This window comes from Oryzias latipes, chromosome 2, assembly GCF_002234675.1.
Source record: "Oryzias latipes chromosome 2, ASM223467v1".
Classification (NCBI taxonomy): domain Eukaryota; kingdom Metazoa; phylum Chordata; class Actinopteri; order Beloniformes; family Adrianichthyidae; genus Oryzias; species Oryzias latipes.
This window is the reverse complement of record NC_019860.2, coordinates 2,058,320-2,078,113: the sequence shown is the minus strand read 5'-3', so window position 1 is coordinate 2,078,113 and position 19,794 is coordinate 2,058,320. Positions and strand designations below refer to the sequence as shown.

The window sequence follows — 19,794 nt, the reverse complement described above, 5'->3', positions numbered from 1 at the left end:
CTATAGCAACAAACCTTTAAGGCTGTGTCACACAGACACTACCAACATTTTGTGCATTTATTACACATGAAGTTTGGTTTTTCGTGATCCATTCATAATAATTTCATAATTGTTTGTAGCGTTCGTCGATGTGCGCAGTTGTCCGCCGGCTGAAACCTGAAAGAGTTTTTACGTGAATTCGGTTTTGAGCTGTTCAATTTTTGGTCGGTTGAGAATTATGCAGTTTACGTGTATTTTACGCATTTTATATGCTATTATTTTGTACATTTTACGAAGTTGGGCATCATTTTTGTAAGACGCATACACAACCGTTTCACGTATGTCTGACTGACTTTTTCATGGATGTACAACTTATGTAGAACTTTTATATTGCAGATACGGCGCACTTATAATGATAAAATTACATAATTGACGCACAAATCAATAATGATTTACAGATAAACAGCACAATAATCACACTTGGTTCATGTTCTACATTGGTTTACGTGTTCATTGCGTGGTTTATCGTACTTCTTCCGTGGTTTTAATGTGGTTCACTCATGATACATCTGTAAAAATTTCACATAAAGACCACAACTTTTACCATTTTTTTCTACGTATGACCAGTTTTCCCCCGTGCAATATAAATGAAATGTACGTAGCGTCTGCGCAACTCAGCCGTCAGTATCTGAGGGTTGGACTGAGTGAGGGCGACGCCACCCATAGAAACTTCCCGCTCCAACCAAATGAAGCAAAAAAAACGGCATTTTTTTTATTTTTTTACAGTACGGATGCTGCCATGTTGGAGCTAGACAACATCCTCAAGCAGCAATCGGTCCAAGTCGGTCTGAGTTGGTGTTTCTACGACAACCACTTTGGTCTATTAGGAGCGAGCTTTTTGAAAGTCCACAACCTGAAAGCGGGATACACAAAATAAACGTTCATTAACGTTCACTTGCAAGTGAACCCTGGTACGTTTACTACAGCCTGAAAGAAAAACAGACTATTCCACGGAGCAAAAGCTAGGCTGGATCTTTTTTTTTTACGTTTTGAAAATTTCGATTTTTTTTTTCTCAGTTGTGATCCTGACAAACGTTTTGATATTTTTTACTTAAAAGAATAAAGTTTCAGTTTTGAATTTCTTTGTTTTAGAGTTTGTATTACAGTTGGGGGATGGCACCGTTTTTAGGGAGGAAAAATTCGGAATTCAAATTTGCTGACCACTGGACTAGAATAATTGTCATCACAACGAAAAAAGAAAATAGTTGTGTCATCTGCAAACAGAACAAGAAATTACTTACATTAAAGAAGTCATGGATGTACAAGATAACTAGAAGAAGCTGCATTTCCAGAAGAAAATGCAGGGTTGAATGCTGTACTGCTGAATGAAAGCTGAATTAGCTGAAGAAATGGCTTAACTGTACTGGGAAAACTTTGAAAAGTTAAATGTGCAAAAGTCCTAGCAGGAATAAGATGAAAAAGTTGAACATTGTAATAGTAGAATGGCTGAAATAGGTCAAAGTTTGTAGAAGGAGTTAATCATTAAAGCTGAAATTGTTGAAAAAATGGCTGAAGTGTTGAAAATTTGAAGAAGTTGCTAAAATGGCGAAAAATTCTCCATGTATTTCAATGGAGCAAAAATTCCCGGAAAACCTGGAATATCTTAAAAAGTAAAAGGATTTGAAAAACCAAAAGTCATAGCAGAAATAAGATGAAAGAGATGAACATTTTAAAAGTTGAACGGTAAAAATCGGTTAAAAATTGTAGAAGGAGTTAAGTGCCGAAAAACGGCGGAAGATAGCATAAGAGGAAAACAAATGTAACACTAGAAGGAGCTGCATTTCCAGAAGAAAATGCAGGGTTGAATGCTGTACTGCTGAATGAAAGCTGAATTAGCTGAAGAAATGGCTGAACTGTACTGGAAGAACCATGAAAAGTTAAAGGTGCAAAAGTCCTAGCAGGAATAAGCTGAAAAAGTTGAACATTGTAATAGTAGAATGGCTGAAATAGGTCAAAATTTGTAGGACTTCAGCATGAAAGCTGAAATTGTTGAAGAAATGGCTGAATTGTTGAAAATTTGAAGTTGTTGCTAAAATGGCTAAAAGTACTAGCATTGGAATCAGCATCATCAACTGACTCCAAAAAACACGTTGTTTGAGAGTATTATATTGGTAAAAGCTACATGTTCTAAGTTGATAGAAAATCCACTCTTTTCAAAATGGCGGCTTTTCTATTGATTTTATCTCCATAGCAACCATTTTATGTTTGGGTCGCCTGGAGATGAGGAACAAATCAACGTCGGTTTCAGATGAATCGGAAAAAGTAAATTTTTGGACGTCCTTAGCAACGAGCTTTGTTTGCTAACCACGCCCACATTCCTTATATGTCCAGATCCAGTGAATTTCAATATATTCAGTTCCAGCCATGGATGAAGTTTATTGCAACATTTGCTTCAGATTTTGTCAAAAAATGCCCACCAAACAGTAGGTTGTGTTGCCATCCCATAATAATTTCAAAACGTATGTTGAAGTCCAAAGCCTTGTGAGCATTTCAATGTTTGAACGGTGCCTCTAGCTGAAAGATTGTTAAAGTTATAATGCTTGAAAGCAACAAAGGTTTTCAAGGATTCTCCATGTATTTAAATGAAGCAAAAATCTTGGAAAATCCTGGAAAATCTTGGAATATCTTGAAAAGTTCAAAGATTTGAAAGACTAAAAGTCGTAGCTGAAAGGAATAAGCTGAAAGGGTTGAACATTGTAATAGTAGAAGGATTAAAATAGGTGAAAGTTTGAAGAAGTTTAAAATTGCCTCACATTTTGGCACAAAATGGCCGCCAAACTGTAGGTGGTGTTGCCATCCCATAATAATTTTGAACCTTATGTTGAAGTCCAAAACCTTGTGAACATTTCAATATTTGAACGGTGTCTCTAGCCAAAAGAATGTTAAAGTTACAATTGTTTAAAAAAGCAAAGGTGTGGCCAATGGAGCAAAAACATTGGAAAATCTGGGAATATCCGGGAATATCTGGAAAAGTTCAAAGATTTGAAGGACCAAATGTCATAGCTGAAAGGAATAAGCTGAAAGGGTTGAACATTGTAATAGTAGAATGGTAAAAATAGGTGAAAGTTTGAAGAAGTTTAAAATTGCCTCACATTTTGGCACAAAATGGCCGCCAAACTGTAGGTGGTGTTGCCATCCCATAATAATTTTGAACCTTATGTTGAAGTCCAAAACCTTGTGAACATTTCAATATTAGAACGGTGTCTCTAGCCAAAAGAATGTTAAAGTTACAATTGTTTAAAGAAGCAAAGGTGTGGCCAATGGAGCAAAAACATTGGAAAATCTGGGAATATCCGGGAATATCTGGAAAAGTTCAAAGATTTGAAGGACCAAAATGTCATAGCTAGAATAAGATGAAAGAGCTGAACATTTTCATAGTCGAACGGTTAAAATAGGTGAAAAATTGTAGAAGGAGTTTAACTGTGAACTTCTGAACGAAAAATTCTCCATGTATTTCAATGGAGCAAAAATTCCCGGAAAACCTGGAATATCTTAAAAAGTAAAAGGATTTGAAAAACCAAAAGTCATAGCAGAAATAAGATGAAAGAGATGAACATTTTAATAGTAGAATGGTTAAAATAGGTTAAAAATTGTAGAAGTAGTTAAACGCCAAAAAACGGCGGAAGATACTATAATAATAATAAATAAAGAGAAACAGGAAAACAAAGGGTTGAATGCTTTACAGCATTCAACCAAATAGTTCTGGCTTCTGGGGGTACCGAGGTCCAGATTGTAGCTCAGAGGGGACAGAGCTTTTGCTGTTGCTGCTCCAAAGCTTTGGAACTCTTTGCCACTGCCCATAAGAGAAGCTCCGCCACTGTCCATTTTTAGAACACACCTGAAAACCCATTTTTATGCTCTGGCTTTTAATACAACATGAGACTTCTGTTATTGCTGTGTTACTGTACTGTTTTTATTTTTTAATGTCTTTATATTTAATCTTGTGTTTTAGTCTTGGTATTATTTATTTCTCGTGTTCAGCACTTTGTGTCGGCTGTTGTTGATTGACAGTGCTATGCAAATAAAGTAGAGTTGAGTTGGTCCTAACACAGAACCCTGAGGCACACCAGGTATACTGATGTTAACATGCTGTACCCTTCCTCTTATTATTCCATATCGTTCTCATTTACTAACCAATACTGTCTGGTCTGTAGTATTAAACGCTTTTTTGAAGTCAAATAAAACAGCGAGTTGTGTGTTTTTGTTGTCTTAAGTCTTTTTAATGTTTTACAGCCCACAGTAAAGAGCTAATTAGAACTATGTCTATCCCTCATGACGTCCAATATGACTCAGAGGGGGAAATAACCAGGGTTCGGCTTCCCCAAACACGTGGGGGACCAACAATCCTTTCAAATTAAAGGTTCCTTTAACGTTCTTTAACGGATCCGTAGGACCCTCGTGCGTGGGAGTGGGTCTCCCGTGGATGACACCGCTAACCAGTACCTCTGAGCTCTAGACGAAGAACGAACGGAGCGTTGGAGAACCGGAAAGACCGCCGAAATAGAAGTTTAACCTCTAATGACAGTTTGATAATTAAAGGCCTTTATTTTGACAGCTTTCCGGTCCACCTTAGAAGCTCGCGGGCGAACTAGCAAAGCAAAAAATCCGCCGTTTCTGGCCCCTCCGTCAGTAAAAAACAATATTTCACCGGAAGGAAACGTTGAAAATGCTCCTCACTTACTGGACGAGCAGTTTTTGGGCTGGAAAAAGTCTCTCTGGGCGGCAGGACGAGGCAGACGGGCAGCTTTTTGATCCCGGACCGTCGTCTGTGTAGAAATCCCCAAACCAGGAAGTGCAGCGCGAGCTGAGCGACTGCCGCACGAGCCAATCACAGCGCCGCATTTCTCTGGAGCCGTCCAATGGAGTTGACGAAAGGGCGGGGCTTCGCTGTGGACTTGAAGTGAGGAAAAGAATGCGTAGCTTCTTCCTCCTTCCTCCTCGTTAATTTCCTACCCCCTCTTTAATTTTAAAGAAAAATTTTAAAAAGCAGTATTCTAGTACATGAAAGACGGAAAAATATCAGCTTTTATATTTTGCAGTAATAGAAAAGCATTAAAACTAAAACATTTTAATTTTATTATATTTAAAATTAATTATAAAATAATATTAATGCAGAAATGAAGGAAAAAATAATAGTTTGGTGAATTAAATGTGCTGAAAAACACAATAATCGACTTAAATATCTTTTTCTTCTATGGTAAAAAAAAGTATCAAACAAAATTTGAGAAAAATAGATTAATGTCATTTGTTTTAAAGGGATTTAAAGCAAAAATTCACCATTTCGTCACTTAAACCAAACTTAAACTAAAAAAATACATTAATCTACATTAAAACTAGGCTTTTTCTAATAGAAAAGCATTTGAAATAATTCTTAATTAAAACGTGTGACATATGTGAATTTTATTTGTTTTAATTTATATTTAAAGAACATTTAGAAAAATCAATAGTTTGGTCACTTAAAGGAACTGGAAATACAAAAAAACTAAAACGAAAAGGATTGTTTTCTTTAACGGAAAAGTGTTTATGGAACAAAACATGGATATTATGTTAATTTTGCTTGTTTTAAAAGTATGTTAAAAAAATAATGGAAAAGTGCAATGTATTTTTAGGTAAAGGTTTAGGAAAAACTAATGTACTGTTAAACTTGTTTATTCCTTAATCGGAAAGCATTTAAACGATCTATTACCCAAAACATGAGAAATTATGTGAAAGTTTCATAAATGACTTGCTTGCCCCCCCCCCCCCCCCCCTCCCCAGTCTAAAGTGGTGACGCCAGCCGCGGGAATGCGTGACACACTTCCCAAATGCCACGGACCCCTCTCTGCGTCTGCGCTCGCCCGCCTCTCTGCCTCCCTCACGGAAGCTCATAGAGGCTCGCGCGCCACCCTCTGCGGCTCGTGCGTAATGGGGCTTTGGCACAAGAGCGCGCCCCGCGTAAACAAAAGCACATTGTGGTGTCACTGACAGCCAGTCTGTGAGCGGGGCGCGCGGGAGGAGAGCAGACTCTCATACGGAATATTTGTCATTTTTCCTCTCTGGATGTACCAATAAAGGTGTTTTTGACACTTTTCTCTTCCCACATAACTCAATTGATTTGTTGCTCCAACTTGAAGTTCTTTGAAGAAAAACGCCTTGGAGGAGGTCCATTCTGCTCCGAACTGTGCGCCTTTTTACGCAATTTTGGGGCCAAACGGATGCGACCCTTCAGAGGAGGAGGAAAGGAGTGATTCTTGCGTCTGCAGCGAGCATCAGCATGCCCTGCGTCCAGACCCAGTGTGGCTCCTCTCCGCAGGGCGCGAGCCCGGCGTCTCAGGGCGCGGAGCGCAGCTGCGACTTCCTCACGCCGGAGTTTGTCAAGTACAGCATGGACCTGACCAACCACGAGGTCTCAGCCGCCACGTCCGGTCCCGCCTTCGGGCCCCTGGCGGACACTTCTTACGCCCCCGGCTACGACATGAAGCCCCCCTGCCTCTTCCAGGTGCCGCTGCAGGCGGAGCCGCCGTGCGTAAAGGTGGAGGAGGCGCACAGCTGCCCGCACTTCCAGCCTCCGCAGCAGCAGCCGGAGGAGCTGGCGTCCTCCCCGAGCTCCATCTACTTCTACCGCCCCCCCTCCCCGCACGCCTCTACCTCCAACCTCCAGACTCCACCGGGACACATCTGGGACGAGCCCGGCTCCCTGTACAGCTTCCGGCAGGACTACCTGCACCGGAAGAACGCGCTCTCTCGATTTTCCCTGTTTTCCCTCAAGCACGCGCCCCACGGAGGTCCGGCTCTGTCTTGTCAGGTGAAGTTCGACGCGCAGCTGGACGCGCAGCCGCTGCAGCTGGACGGGGGCGCGTCTGCGCTGCAGCCGGGCTTTGCGCACCCGCACCTGCAGCTGGCGCACCGCTTCATGGAGTACCAGGCGTGCGCCGGCTCCAGCCGGGGGGGGCTGAGCTCCGAGGGGCTGTGCGCGGTGTGCGGGGACAACGCCGCGTGCCAGCATTACGGCGTGCGCACGTGCGAGGGCTGCAAGGGATTCTTCAAGGTTTGTTGGGAAAAGTTTCACCACGGAAAAAAAAAACATTAAATGTCAACACACCTCCAAAAGTGGCAGCTCCTATATCAAATTATCGATTTTTATATTAGACCCCTCTAAAGTGGCCCCTAGGGGCCCCCACTTTAGACATTCCTCTTCAGAAACACGTTTAGATCTCCTGATTGAACCTTCTGTATCAAAGTGGCCGCAGACGTGTCTGGAATTCCAAACGGGCCTCCAAATTATGAGTGACCACGACCCCCGTATTTACCCAGACTGCCCTGTCCGCCAGGGCGCGGCTCCCAGACGGGCCCCCCTAGGAGCAGGAGTGCTGCAGCTCATTTTGAAAAGAATGATTTGAGGCTTCCGCTGCAGCACTGAGACTCCAAACCCCAAAATAAAATTTAAAAAAAGAAATATTGAAGGAAACCAGACTTCTAGGAGTCTTCGAATTGCTTCCAATCTGTCTTTACATCAATAAACTCTTCATTCTGAGGGGAGGGGAAACTCCAGGAGAATTCCTTTTTTCATATTTTCACATGTCTCTCTGCAGCGCACGGTTCAGAAAAATGCCAAATACGTGTGTTTGGCGACGAAGAGCTGCCCTGTGGACAAGCGCAGGAGGAACCGGTGTCAGTACTGTCGCTTCCAGAAGTGCCTGGCGGTCGGAATGGTGAAAGAAGGTAAAAGAGAAGCTTCTGTTTTGCTACATTCTAAAGCAAAGGTGTGTTTTTGAAACATGGGGTTTGGGTGCAGTGGTGAGGACGGACAGCCTGAAAGGCCGCAGAGGTCGTCTGCCGTCCAAACCCAAAGCTCCTCCGGACTCCTGTCTTCGTGGCGGCGCTCTGCTCAGCGCCCTCGTCAGGGCGCACGTGGAGTCCAACCCTTCCCGCCTGGACTACTCCAACGTAAGCTCTGACACACCGACCGCACAGCCCCTGTGAAGCCGCAGCCCCCAGTGGCTGATGGGAGTTTGCCGGCTGTAGTTCCAGGAGAGCCCTGGAAGTCCTCAGCGGGACGACGCCCAACACGTCTGGCAGTTCTACGACCTCCTGACCCGATCCATGGAGGTCATCCGCGACTGGGCGCAGAGGATCCCGGGCTTCTCGTCCCTCCCGAAGCACGACCAGGACCTCCTCTTCTACTCCGCCTTTCTGGAGCTTTTTGTGTTGCGACTGGCGTACAGGTGAGGAGAGACCCAACTGGTCGTCAGCCGTAACAAAAGTCCGCTCAAAATGATTGGGGTTTTCGTTTTTTAGGTCCAACCCAGAAGAAGGGAAGCTGGTGTTCTGCGACGGCTCGGTGTGGCACCGGCTGCAGTGCCTGCGGGGTTTCGGCGAGTGGATCGACAGCATCGCGGAGTTCTCCGCCAACCTGCAGAGGATGAACCTGGACGTCTCCACCTTCTCCTGCATCTGCACCCTCGCTCTGGTCACCGGTGAGCTCGGCTGACCCCGACCTCCTCCTCGCCACCTTGAAAAAGGCACATTTGAGGACAGATTTAGGGAATCTTTAGGGTTCTATTCTGAATAAATTGCAGAATCATTCAAAGACAAAGGAAGCTGCTGCAAAACTAGCAAAGACTTTGTATAGAAACCGACTTTTGACAGACTTAAAGAGGGAAAAGGTTTTAAAATGATCTGTCTTCAAGTTGGCTTTTAAAATTGGAAAATGTTTCAATAAGTTCTAATCAAATATAATTTTTTTATATTTGTTTAAAAAAATAGTTGAATTAATGAGCTAACATTAGGAAAATAAAAAATACAAAGGAATTACTAATTATTCATTACGAAAAACCATAAATAAAGACACTTTTTATTTAAACTTTAAGTTTTGTTCGTGTCGTTTATTTTATTACGCTGTTCTGTGTGTTTTCCTGCAAAGCACTTTCATTTACTGTTGTAAGGAGAGTGCTTTATGAATAAAGTTTTATTTTAAATAATCAACAAAATGATCATGTAGTCGTCAACCTGCTTGGACATGAACAGTTGGGAGATACGGTTCATTTAAATTGAGCTTTTTAAAGCTAAATTCACATATTTTGTAGGTCGAAACTTTACAGAAGTTGAAAAAGTTTGTTTACGAAAACAATTCAGTTAAAATAATAATTATGAACAAATGTTTTATTTGAAGAAAAAAATTTAAAAACAAAACCTAAGTAGTTTTAACTCTTGCAAATACTACATTTAACATGTTAGCATAATCTAGCTAACAAACCGAAAAGGTTGCTAAACGTTAGCATAATGAATATAAACAACGAAAGAATAGCTAATTAACATTTTGCAAACAGTTTAAATTTATTAGAAACAAAAAACTAAATTATTTTCAACCTTCAACTTATTTAAGACAGAAATAGTTCATTAAAGTTTAAATTAATAATGATTAAATGATATTAAATGGCAAACCATGACATTATGCTAATTCTTGAGAAAAAACACTAAGCTAATTAAACCATTTCAGAAAAAAAGGCACAGGAAGAAAGGCAATATTTACCTCTATAAACATGTTCTGTTAAATAAAATAATCAACAAAAAACAGTAAAAAAAAGTTCTTTGCAGACTTTTAAAAACTAGCTTAGAGTTCTTTTTAAAACTAGATAAAAGTTGTGTAAAGTATCTAGAATTAAAAGTGACTTAAAATTAATAATAGGTTAGATAATTTATTAATAAACTAGTCTTTTGTAATTTCCAGTTTTAAAAAATGCTAGGGCAACGCTTTAGCTAGGTGTTAAAATAAAAGGACATTATAGCTAGCTTAATTTAATTAGATAATTTGTTTGCAAAGTTTGAACAGAGTTGGTGCCGATTTGACATGTCAAAATAAAAGCATTTTAGGATTCAGTGGAAAAAAGTCAAAAATAAAATAATTGTAAAGCTGAACCTTCAGTGTAAAGGCGGTTTAAGGCAACGGGCGTGGCCAGACAAAACACTTTTATTTTGAAACTTTTTTTCCTGTGTAGAGCGGCATGGGCTGAAGGAGCCCAGGCGCGTGGAGGAGCTGCAGAGCAGCGTCATCAGGTGCTTGAAGGAGGGTGGGACGGCGGACGTGGAGCGCGTTGGCACCAGCCGCTGGTCCAGCCACCTGTCGCGGCTGCTGGAGAAACTTCCAGAACTCCGCACTCTGTGCATCCAAGGCCTGCAGAGGATCTTCTACCTCAAGCTGGAGGACCTGGTGCCGCCGCCGGCGGTCATAGATAAGTTATTCCTGGACACGCTGCCCTTTTAAAAACCCTTTTCGGGGGTTTCTTGGGCTCACACGTGAACTTTGAACCCATAACCACAAGAAAAACGACAATGTTTATTCTTCAGTGTCATAAAAGCTAACAAGGACTTTCTTATTTGTTTTCTTCTTAATTGAGGTCAAACCAGCTAAGAATAAAACGAAGAAACAGATTGTATAATTATAAAAAAGATTTTAATCTGAAAACCGTTTAAAATTAGAAATTTAAAGAAAATATTGAAATTGGTAAATTAGAAAAATTACATTTGAAATTTGAAGGAAAACCAATTGTAAAACATCGATGACACTAAAAAAATCACATAAAATAGCATTTATTTGTAGCAGTTGCTGTTTTGTATTTTGGTTGGCGTTTTGTTTTCGTTTCTCCAAAGCTACGTTCATATCGCCCTTGGCAACCTGTGTTCACTTCCAATAAATGGTCTCGGGCTTCCGCGTTCAAAACTCTTGCGTTCACACGTAGCTATGCACATACAACCATTTATGGATGTCAATGTACAAAACGCGTGGTCATTGAACGCATGGTAAAGGTTAAAGCACGTCGAACTTTGACCAATCAGGGAGTCAGATTTGGTAGCGAGGCATGAATGGTAGTGATTATGCAGCGTTCAAACCGCCTTCAGTCAACGCGCTTTCAAGCAACCACTGAAAATGAAATAAAAAGTCAACGTAAACGCGTGTTTTAGACTCAAAACTCTCGTGTTCACGCATCACTACTCAAGTTTCTATTATATTTAGGTACAAAATATGCGGCCATTGAACACACGGTAAAGGTTAAACCAGGTTGAACTTTGTCCAATCAGGGATTGGGATTTGGTAGTGACGTGTTAATGGCATCCCAGATTTGCATCGCTTTGACATTTCGTACCGTCTTGGTAACTGTATATGGCGGACATGCGCTAATATGGGGTACCGACAGCCCAGTGTGAACACCGTGTGATATACACACGTTCAAAAACCTTTTTAATTTGCAGTTTCTAATCAGACTTTCAACTGTCTCAGAAAAAAAACATTACTAAAGATGCTATATATGCTACATATGCTAATGTGGCTAATGTCCTAGCATTGTGAATATTATTGTCAACTCTTTCAGAAAAAAACAGCTAAAGATGCTAACTAGGCTAGCCATGGTGTTCTGGAGCTAATGTGACTTAACTACAACATCTATCACCAGATGTCAATTATGTCCCTGTGGCCAATGAACTCAAAGCTCCGCCCCCTTGTAAAATTAGCATCAACTCCAAAAAAATGAAAATTCTGAATTTAAACTGTAAATTGAGAATCGTACGCAAAGAGGAAGAGAAGCGTGAAAAACAAAGAATAAAAAAACAAAACAGCAGCTGTCACATTTTAATTGGATAAACAGTTTTAGATTTATCGTTTTTTTATTCACGATTCTAGTCATTCTTAACATTTTTATTTGTTCAAATTAACATTTTTCTTTCCAAATTAACATTTATTTTTTAAATTTACAGTGTATAATAGAGTAAAATTGTTTTCAAATACATTTGTCTGTTTTTCTGTGACTTATCCTAATTTGACATAATAAATCTGAGTGTCCTCCTCAAAGTTCAGCACTGTGAGAAGCCCTAAATGTTTTTGCAGCTCTTTTCCACGTCTCTTCGCGTGTACGGAAGCATTTTTGATACAAAACCAAGTGTTTGTCCATGTTTACATTTGTTCTAATATCTATATGCAGTTCAAGCATTGATCTGTAGTTTTGTGTTTTGACAGTGATCTGTTCTTGGTTTAATAAAAAATAATAATAAAGTTATTATTGATGAGCTTCTTTATATTTTTTTTAATCTAAATTTTACAATAAAAAAACATATTTGACAAAAGAGGAAAGGCAATATAAAGCACTGTCAGGTACATCCGCATAGAAATTATCAGATCTACAATTTTCTAGTCCTAAATGATGTTTGTTTACTAAAATTTAATTTTTAGGAGGGTATTATTAAAAATAAAAATGGTTAAATCTTTTATTTTAATGTGATAAATATTTTAAAAGATGCTTTTATTTTAAATTTATTTTGTTTAGATGATTGTTTTGCACGTTTTTTATTCAGAGTAAGGAGATTTCCTGCTTTTGTTTTGAAATTATCCTACCTTTTTTGTGTTTTAACCAGTATCTTTTTTTATGTCCGATTTCAAGCCACCATTTTATATTTACCCCATATTTGGATGGAGATTTTGTTCAATTTAATCTTTTTTTTAAATTTATTTTAAATACTCTTTTTCAGTCTTTTCTTTTTTGCTCACATTTTCTAACAATGTGTGCATGGAGAGGTTAAAAGTCGTCGTCATCTTGGAGGAAAGCCCTGCCTTCGGATTTTACACGGCGCATTCTGAAGCGTTTGGACAGATCTTTATGGCCGCCGGCGTGCTGACATTTCTGCAGCCCCGTGGTCAGACGTGGCATTAAAGATGTCATTTTCAGCGGCAGCGAGACGAGCCAGACGGGGGAAATAAAACCACAGCGTGTCTTACTGAGTTTTGTTTCTCTCCAAAGCTGCCACCGGGAATAGAATTAAACCGTCCTCGTAAAACTTCAATTACGGCTTTGTTGGAACAAGAGAATCCGTAAAACCTGGACTCGAATAAACCCAACCGATTAGACGCCAGGATCTGGAACACCAACAAGTACATTCATGGATTTTTAGCTGGACGATTATCCTGAGGAGGTTCTGTGATTGCCCACCAGGACGTCATTCCCCATTTACTTCTATCTGGACCAAAGGTTTAGATATTCAGTGTTTCTCAATTAAAATTCGTACTTTTATTTTGTTAATTTAAAAACAAATTCAAATCAAAAACTTTTTTTTTCCATGAACCAAAGCTAGCAACAGCATTAATTATCAATAAAACCGATTTTTAAAGATGCTTTCTTAACTATCAACTAAACACCAAATTCTTTAGGCTTCCAGATTCGACTGGAGCCAGGTGCAGTTCCTCAAGTGACCACTAGGGAATCCATTACACCAGGAAGCCTGTCTCTGTTGTTCCAATCAAGACTGAGTGTCTTGATTTTTCAGGTAGCTTTCAATAAAACCATCACTTTTATTTTGTAAATCAAAAATCAAAACATTGCAGGACTTGTTATTTCAGGGAACAGAACTAGCAACAGGGTTCGGTTATGGATGAAAGCTCCACATTTTGTTTAAAGTCTAACAATGAAAATCTTGTTTTTGTGATCTGTTACTATGAAGAAACAACAGTTTTTACTAGAGCCAGCCGCAATTCTTCAAGTAACCACCAGGGGCTTCTATTATCAATAATTTTTTTGTGAACCGTTTCTATCATTGAACAACCATTTAACTTACTACTATGACTGGAGCCAGACAAAATTCCTCACATGACCACAAGGAGGATCAAAACACCAGGTAATCGAACCCTATTAGCTTCAATGTAAACCATACAGTCAAGACCAAGTGTCTTGACTTTCAGGTGGCTTTGAACATTTTAGCTTTAGATTCTGGCAACTTTGTTCTGCCAATGTGACCAAAAAAAAAATCTATTTGCTGATGTAACTTCCTGTTAAGACTGAAGCTGACACAGAGCTTCCAACCAATGACAATACTTTTTAGGGTCATAGGTCAATCGACAAAAATAAAGGTACAGGAAGCATCGATCAGAACCGACAGGAAGGACAATCTGGCTGATTTAAAAAATAAAAACTTGCTCTTGACATTACGACACTACACTAAGCAAAAGACGACACAGTTAAGGTAAAGTCTTCAAGCTAACTACAAGTCAGAGTATCTTAACTTTTTAACAACTACTAGCACAGAAAGCTAACACTATAATCCAATAGCCATCCTATTATCTTGATGCCAATCGGAGCAAACGCAAAAAAAACAACACGCCATGATGAACATGTGGAGGGCGTCCCACTCCCGGTCACCACATGTTGTTGGGGAGCAGGACCACCACCGCGGGTCGTTTGGAGGACCCTGACGGCCTTGGGCGCGCTGTTGCTGCACAGCGGTGTCCAGCATTTGATCTGGAGTGTTGGTGGGTGGGTGTGGGTCCTGCAGGCTTTGATCTCTGCACCCCGTCCGGCTTCAATACGACTTAACGCTTATCGCTGTTGGGCCAGAGGCGGCCAACATCAAGGCCACCTCTGACAGATTGATGGGCAGGTTACTCTCTCCCCCTGGTTACTTTCATATGTAATCCCCTTCATATTATTACAGATTATCTCAGATGTTTCAATTATCACACTGAAGTGTGCCTCATTAGGTTTGTCTGTGGATTACAGACATAAATAACGGTCCAGGAGATTTTTATCTTGAAAATGGTCTGTTTGAAAGATTTGGTAGAAACGAAATAAGATGTCAGGATTAGGATACGCTTCTGCGACGCGGTAGCAACATTGGAGACTTAAACTTGGCTAAACAGAGCTTCATACAGACAAAATGATCATTATTTCTACTCAGAGCAGAATAACTACCCATAGTGCTTAGTTTCTGTGGCAACGACTCCTCATGACATCAACATAGATTATTCTACAATGACAAAAAATCAATTCAAGAAATTTTTCTCTGATAGAATATCCACTGGAGCCTCTAGACTCATCAAAATTTAAAATTTGTGTTGCAAAGACCTTAAAAGTTTCTGTAATTGTAAGACACAGCGGTGGGCTGATCATGGTTTGAACCATGGGGAGACGACGTGATTTAGGTTTACAAAACGAACCTTATTGACTTTTATAATCTACGTCAGACAATCTTTAAATTTTACATCCAGAAATGCTGCGGTGGGTCAAGACTTTGTGCTTCCAGTCTGTAGATAACTCATAATCTAGCCCAATTCAGGCACTCAGATCTACCTCCTCCTGGTTGGTGTATCCCTGATCTTCTTGTTACTCTCATGTTTACTCAGCAAGACTCTGTATTCTGGGTAGGGTAGACTCACATGGACACCAAGATTCATACAGGTAGATCTAAAAATCTGGCAGGTACCGTCTCCCATCTATTTGAGGTGGTCTCACCAAAATTAGGCATTGCTGCCCTCCGGTGACTGTTCCTAAATTTCAAAACAACCCAAATGTGAATACCCCTTGTGCTATCTTAGATGACCCCACCCTTACATTGACGTGTTCTCCCTAACATGACAAAGGTGGATAAAGGTGGAAAGATTTTATGTAATCCATGGACACCAGTGAGGTTCACAAATCATTGAAGAAAAAAGGTTCAGCACACTGTCTAGTGGGTCAAGATGACCCAACTCCCAATGTTAAAGTGCCTAGGATAGCACAAGGGTTAGTTATGATCCTTACAATGGCATTGTTTTGTCCATTAGGAGCTTTTGTAGCATCTTTTGTAGATAAAAGTAGACCACGGAGGGACAACTCCAGGCCTATATTTTTCCAACATACCCCGCTCTGGCATGTTCTAATTGGCTGGACACACCTGAACCAGGTAATCAGTGATGAGTAGGGCTTGGTTCATGACCCTCGAAGACTGGAGATGTCCATCCCTGAAGTAGACTCATGAAGCAGTCGTGTATAGATGCCTAAAACAAAAACGTAAAGTATCGGATGTAAAGGTAAGGGGTAAAATGATCCCATTTCTATTCTGCCAACGTCCTGTCCCGACGAGTACCGCAATCTTTATGCAGTGTGTATTTCCTTACTTGTGTACAAAACCCAACATTTTCTTGAGTCTACAATTAGTCGTTTTGTCACGGAAAAGGGTCAATTGGTACTTATACAGATGATCTCCTATAGCTATACTATCATGGATGGACGATATCATTTGAAACTAAATACGTCTAACCTTTTTGAGACAATTCAGTTTTTTTAATCCATGAACAATTGTAATCTTTCCTCAGTTTACCTACATCCTCTTCAAAAGCCTCCCAAAGCCACACATAAGTGTAAACAGAATCCAACCATCACACGTTCCTTTAAACCTGACTGTTTAAGGAAAGCAATCATTCCATTCCACTTTGCTTCCACTTAGCGACTCTGTTTCTAATCCTCCGGGTTACTCAAACAATCGAGAATAAGTGAAAGGGATTAGAGCGCCTCGTTATTTCTCGGGGCGAATCCCCTGCGGAGTCCCCGAGCCACGATGGAAATTAGCATTCTGAGCCGGCAGAGCAAACAGATTTGACACAAAAGGACGGAGCACGCGCCGAGAATCCTCAACGACCTGAATTCACCCCAACGGGATCCGACTTCGCTCGGCAGAGACGCTATTGGGTAAGGTGTTGGTAAATATCTCAGCTGGGTCTCACAGGTGTTTAATAGCAATGTGGTGGAGTCCATACGACAGCTGCTAAGGCTCTTGAAAGTTTTAAATCACCCGAATGACCCACTTATCCAAATCAGTTGATCGTCTCCTGTGCTGCTCACAATTTCCGTTCATGTACTCTGCTAGTTACAACTCCAAAAAAAGAGGAGTTGCTGTTTTAATCAATACAAATATCAAGTTTACTCATAAGGACACAGTTATTTGTTAACATAATGGACTTTGCCACTATTAAAAACCAGGAAATGACCATACTCTCGTTGGATGCTGAAACAGCATTTGACAAAGTAAACTGGACGTTTCTCATAGCTGCCCTCCATAAACTTTGGGTTTGGGGAGTCATTCATTGATTGCATCAAAATATTATATTACAACTCTAATGCATCAGTCAGAACTAACAAAAAGACTTCTGACAGATTTTTTTTCTTGGAAGAGAAACCAGACAGGGTTGTCCACTCTCCCCTTCTCTTTTTGCTATATTTATTGAGCCTCTAGCTGCAGCAATAAGACAGAATGAGAGCATTATAGGAATTATAACCAAACACAGCCATCATAAAATTAGTCTCTATGCAGATGACATATTACTGTTTTTAAATAATTCACGTTCTGTAAATGAAACTGCAACAATCATTAATGAATTCTCCATATCAGACTACTCCATTAATTGGAATAAATGAGTTTTATTACCACTGAACAGTAATGCAGAACAAAGACACTTGATACCAATCAAATCAGGCAATATAAAATATCTAGGTTTTTATTTCTCCCCGAAACTATCAGAACTGGTGCAACCAATTACACCCCATTTCTGAAAAGCATACAGGACGATCTAACACGCTGGGTCAACCTGCCTCTGTCCCTTATGGGCAAGGTAGCCACGGTTAAAATGAAAATCTTATCCAGAGTTAATGATCTCTTCTTAATGATCCCCACACAACTGCCATTAAAATGGTTCAAAACATTAGACTCATCCAAATCAAGCTTTTTATGGAACAACAAACCTGCAAGAATTAGTCTAAAAACGTTAAAATCTGCAAAAATCTGTGGAGGATTAGAATTACCTAACTTCCACAAATACTTTCTTGCACCATAGATTACAATTAAGCCTGCACAATATACCGCAAATTTATCGTTATTGCGACATCAAGCTGTGCAATACGCATACCGCAAAAGACGGTGAAAATCGCAATAAATGGTTACCTTGACCCTTGTGCTATCCTAGGCACTTTAACGTTGGGAGTTGGGTCATCTAGACCCACTAGACAGTGCTCTGAACCTTTTTTCTTCAATGATTTGTGATCTTCACTGGTGTCCATGGATTACATGAAATCTTTCCACCTTTATCCACCTTTGTCATGGTAGGGAGAACACGTCAATGGAAGGGGGGGGGGTCATCTAAGATAGCACAAGGGTTAAATGTGCAAAAAAAAACTCATGGCAGCTTGAAATATTGAATAAATGAAATAAATCCCTTTATACATTTAACCAATCGGAAGGACCCGTTTACGTTGTTGATCAATCAGATGAGCCCTTTTATGTTTGATGTTTGCCTCCTATGTCGACAAGGGTCATTTGGAGTATAATTTTTACACTGTTGCATTGAAATGGAAATGATGTTTTTGGTTGGCTTGATATTTGTTTATATACCGCAAATTATATCGTTATCGCAATATTAATCACCAATATCGCATATCGCAAGTTTTCCTCATATCGTGCAGCCCTAATTACAATACATCTTAAAATGGTTAAAAAGTAATCCAGAAACCAACTCATGGTTAGACTTGGAACAGGCGTTATGTGGGAAGATCAACCTGTCAGATTTACCATTTATTAGCCAAACAGTTAAAAAACAGGATTGTTTCCAAAGTATTAATATAAATGCCACTTTAACAGCCTGGTTGGAATTTCTCAAAATATCAAAATCATCAATTCAACCGTGCAAAATGACACCCATCTGGAACAACCCAGACATCCTTATAAACAAAAAAATGATACACTTCCCAGCTTGGCAAGCAGGGGGCGTAACACTACTAGAGCACTTAATTATTGATAGAAGATTCATAACTCCCCAGGAACTATAAGACAAACATGGAATGAATAACTTCTTGGAATATCAGCAACTTAAATCTATAATTACTTGTTCTAAATAGTTTAAATACAAAGACAATGACCTAAAACTACAGGAAGTAGTTTCCTTTTTGTTTAATTTTTCAACTATTAAAACTCTCTCCAAAATACAAACTTTTATGTAACCTAGATAAGAGTTCAGTCTCTCTGGTCTCCCATTGCTAAATCCATGACTGAGTGGGCGGGTTGCCTGGACGTCGCCTTTCTGCTGGGGTTTAGAGGCTGGGGTCGGGACCTTTTGGTGGCTGGCGGGGGCTGTGGAGACTCTGTTAGTCCGGGGGGGGACTCTGCCCGGGGGGGGGGCTTTGCCCGTTCTCAGGTAAGTGACTTTTAAGGTGGACATTTGGTGTTCTTGTCACATTCAGATGTGAGAAAACCTTCCAAACTATAAGGAGAATGGAGAAGGAAATGGAATTTAAAGATACTTTAAGAACCTCCAGGAACATGAAAGAGGTCTCTGCTATCCCTCCATCGCAAAATATCTTTCCTTTAAAAAAAAATGGATGGGGCCGTTTGAAGAGGAATGAGCAGCTCAGGAGGGGCTCGACTTGCAGCGTACAGAAGACTTGGGTTTGTTTGAGGATTATGAGGACCTTTACAGGCAGAGGAACAGCTGCTGGATCTGCTCTGCGGGGTCCAGTAAGACTGATAGACAAGTTTGGAAACTTGAAAATCTGACTTATGAAAATAAAAGTGTCCAATGCTGCATTTTTTTAAGGGTCTAAATACAAATCCTTTTTTTTGTGGTCACAGTAAACGACTGCAACCAAAAGCAGGCAAGAAACTAAAGATTAGGGCTCCACCTTGTGGTTGAGACCGAAAATGCAACAATTGAAAAATATTTTCTTTGGTGAAAAAAAAGATTTTGTCAGATTTTTTAACTTTAACAGACAGTTTTTCTTTTGATTCTTTCTGGATCTGGTTTATTCATTTTGAAAACATTCATCCATTTTTTTGCATCACATGTTATGAAATGACAAAGGAGATGAAATTACACAAATACTTGTAGAAATATGCAAATACATTTGACACTTTTTAAGCTATTCCACATTATTTTATTAAATATAAAATAAAATTAAGATTTTCCACATTTACTTTAATTTGAAAAGAAGACAG

At 39.9% G+C, this 19,794-nt stretch overlaps 2 protein-coding genes across 5 annotated transcripts in view; one reads left to right on the top strand and one right to left on the bottom strand.

Moving 5' to 3' along the window:
* The window catches only part of gpd2 (glycerol-3-phosphate dehydrogenase 2), a 29,430-nt gene extending 24,579 nt beyond the window's left edge, over nucleotides 1–4,851 (bottom strand). For 2 of the 4 annotated variants that reach the window (XM_011481279.3, XM_011481284.3), the window contains exon 1: nucleotides 4,721–4,851. The gene's annotated coding sequence lies outside the window, so the exon portion shown is untranslated. The remainder of the gene's footprint in view (nucleotides 1–4,720) is intronic. The other 2 variants (XM_020707581.2, XM_020707582.2) reach the window with 2 other exon arrangements.
* A 938-nt stretch (nucleotides 4,852–5,789) lies between these two features.
* LOC101171058 (nuclear receptor subfamily 4 group A member 2-like) lies at nucleotides 5,790–12,059 on the top strand. The gene is made up of 6 exons (XM_023963972.1): nucleotides 5,790–7,066; nucleotides 7,611–7,740; nucleotides 7,814–7,965; nucleotides 8,044–8,243; nucleotides 8,317–8,495; nucleotides 10,017–12,059. Exons 1-6 carry the CDS (start codon nucleotides 6,293–6,295, stop codon nucleotides 10,280–10,282), a joined length of 1,701 nt encoding a protein of 566 aa, XP_023819740.1. The 5' UTR covers nucleotides 5,790–6,292; the 3' UTR covers nucleotides 10,283–12,059.
* The last annotated feature ends 7,735 nt before the right edge of the window (nucleotides 12,060–19,794 follow it).

Coding starts and splice junctions, on each gene's coding strand:
- LOC101171058 (XM_023963972.1), top strand. CDS start 6,293: ATGCCCTGCGTCCAGACCCAGTGTGGCTCCTCTCCGCAGGGCGCGAGC. Junction 7,067..7,610: donor GCTGCAAGGGATTCTTCAAG/GTTTGTTGGGAA, acceptor GTCTCTCTGCAG/CGCACGGTTCAGAAAAATGC. Junction 7,741..7,813: donor GGTCGGAATGGTGAAAGAAG/GTAAAAGAGAAG, acceptor GTTTGGGTGCAG/TGGTGAGGACGGACAGCCTG.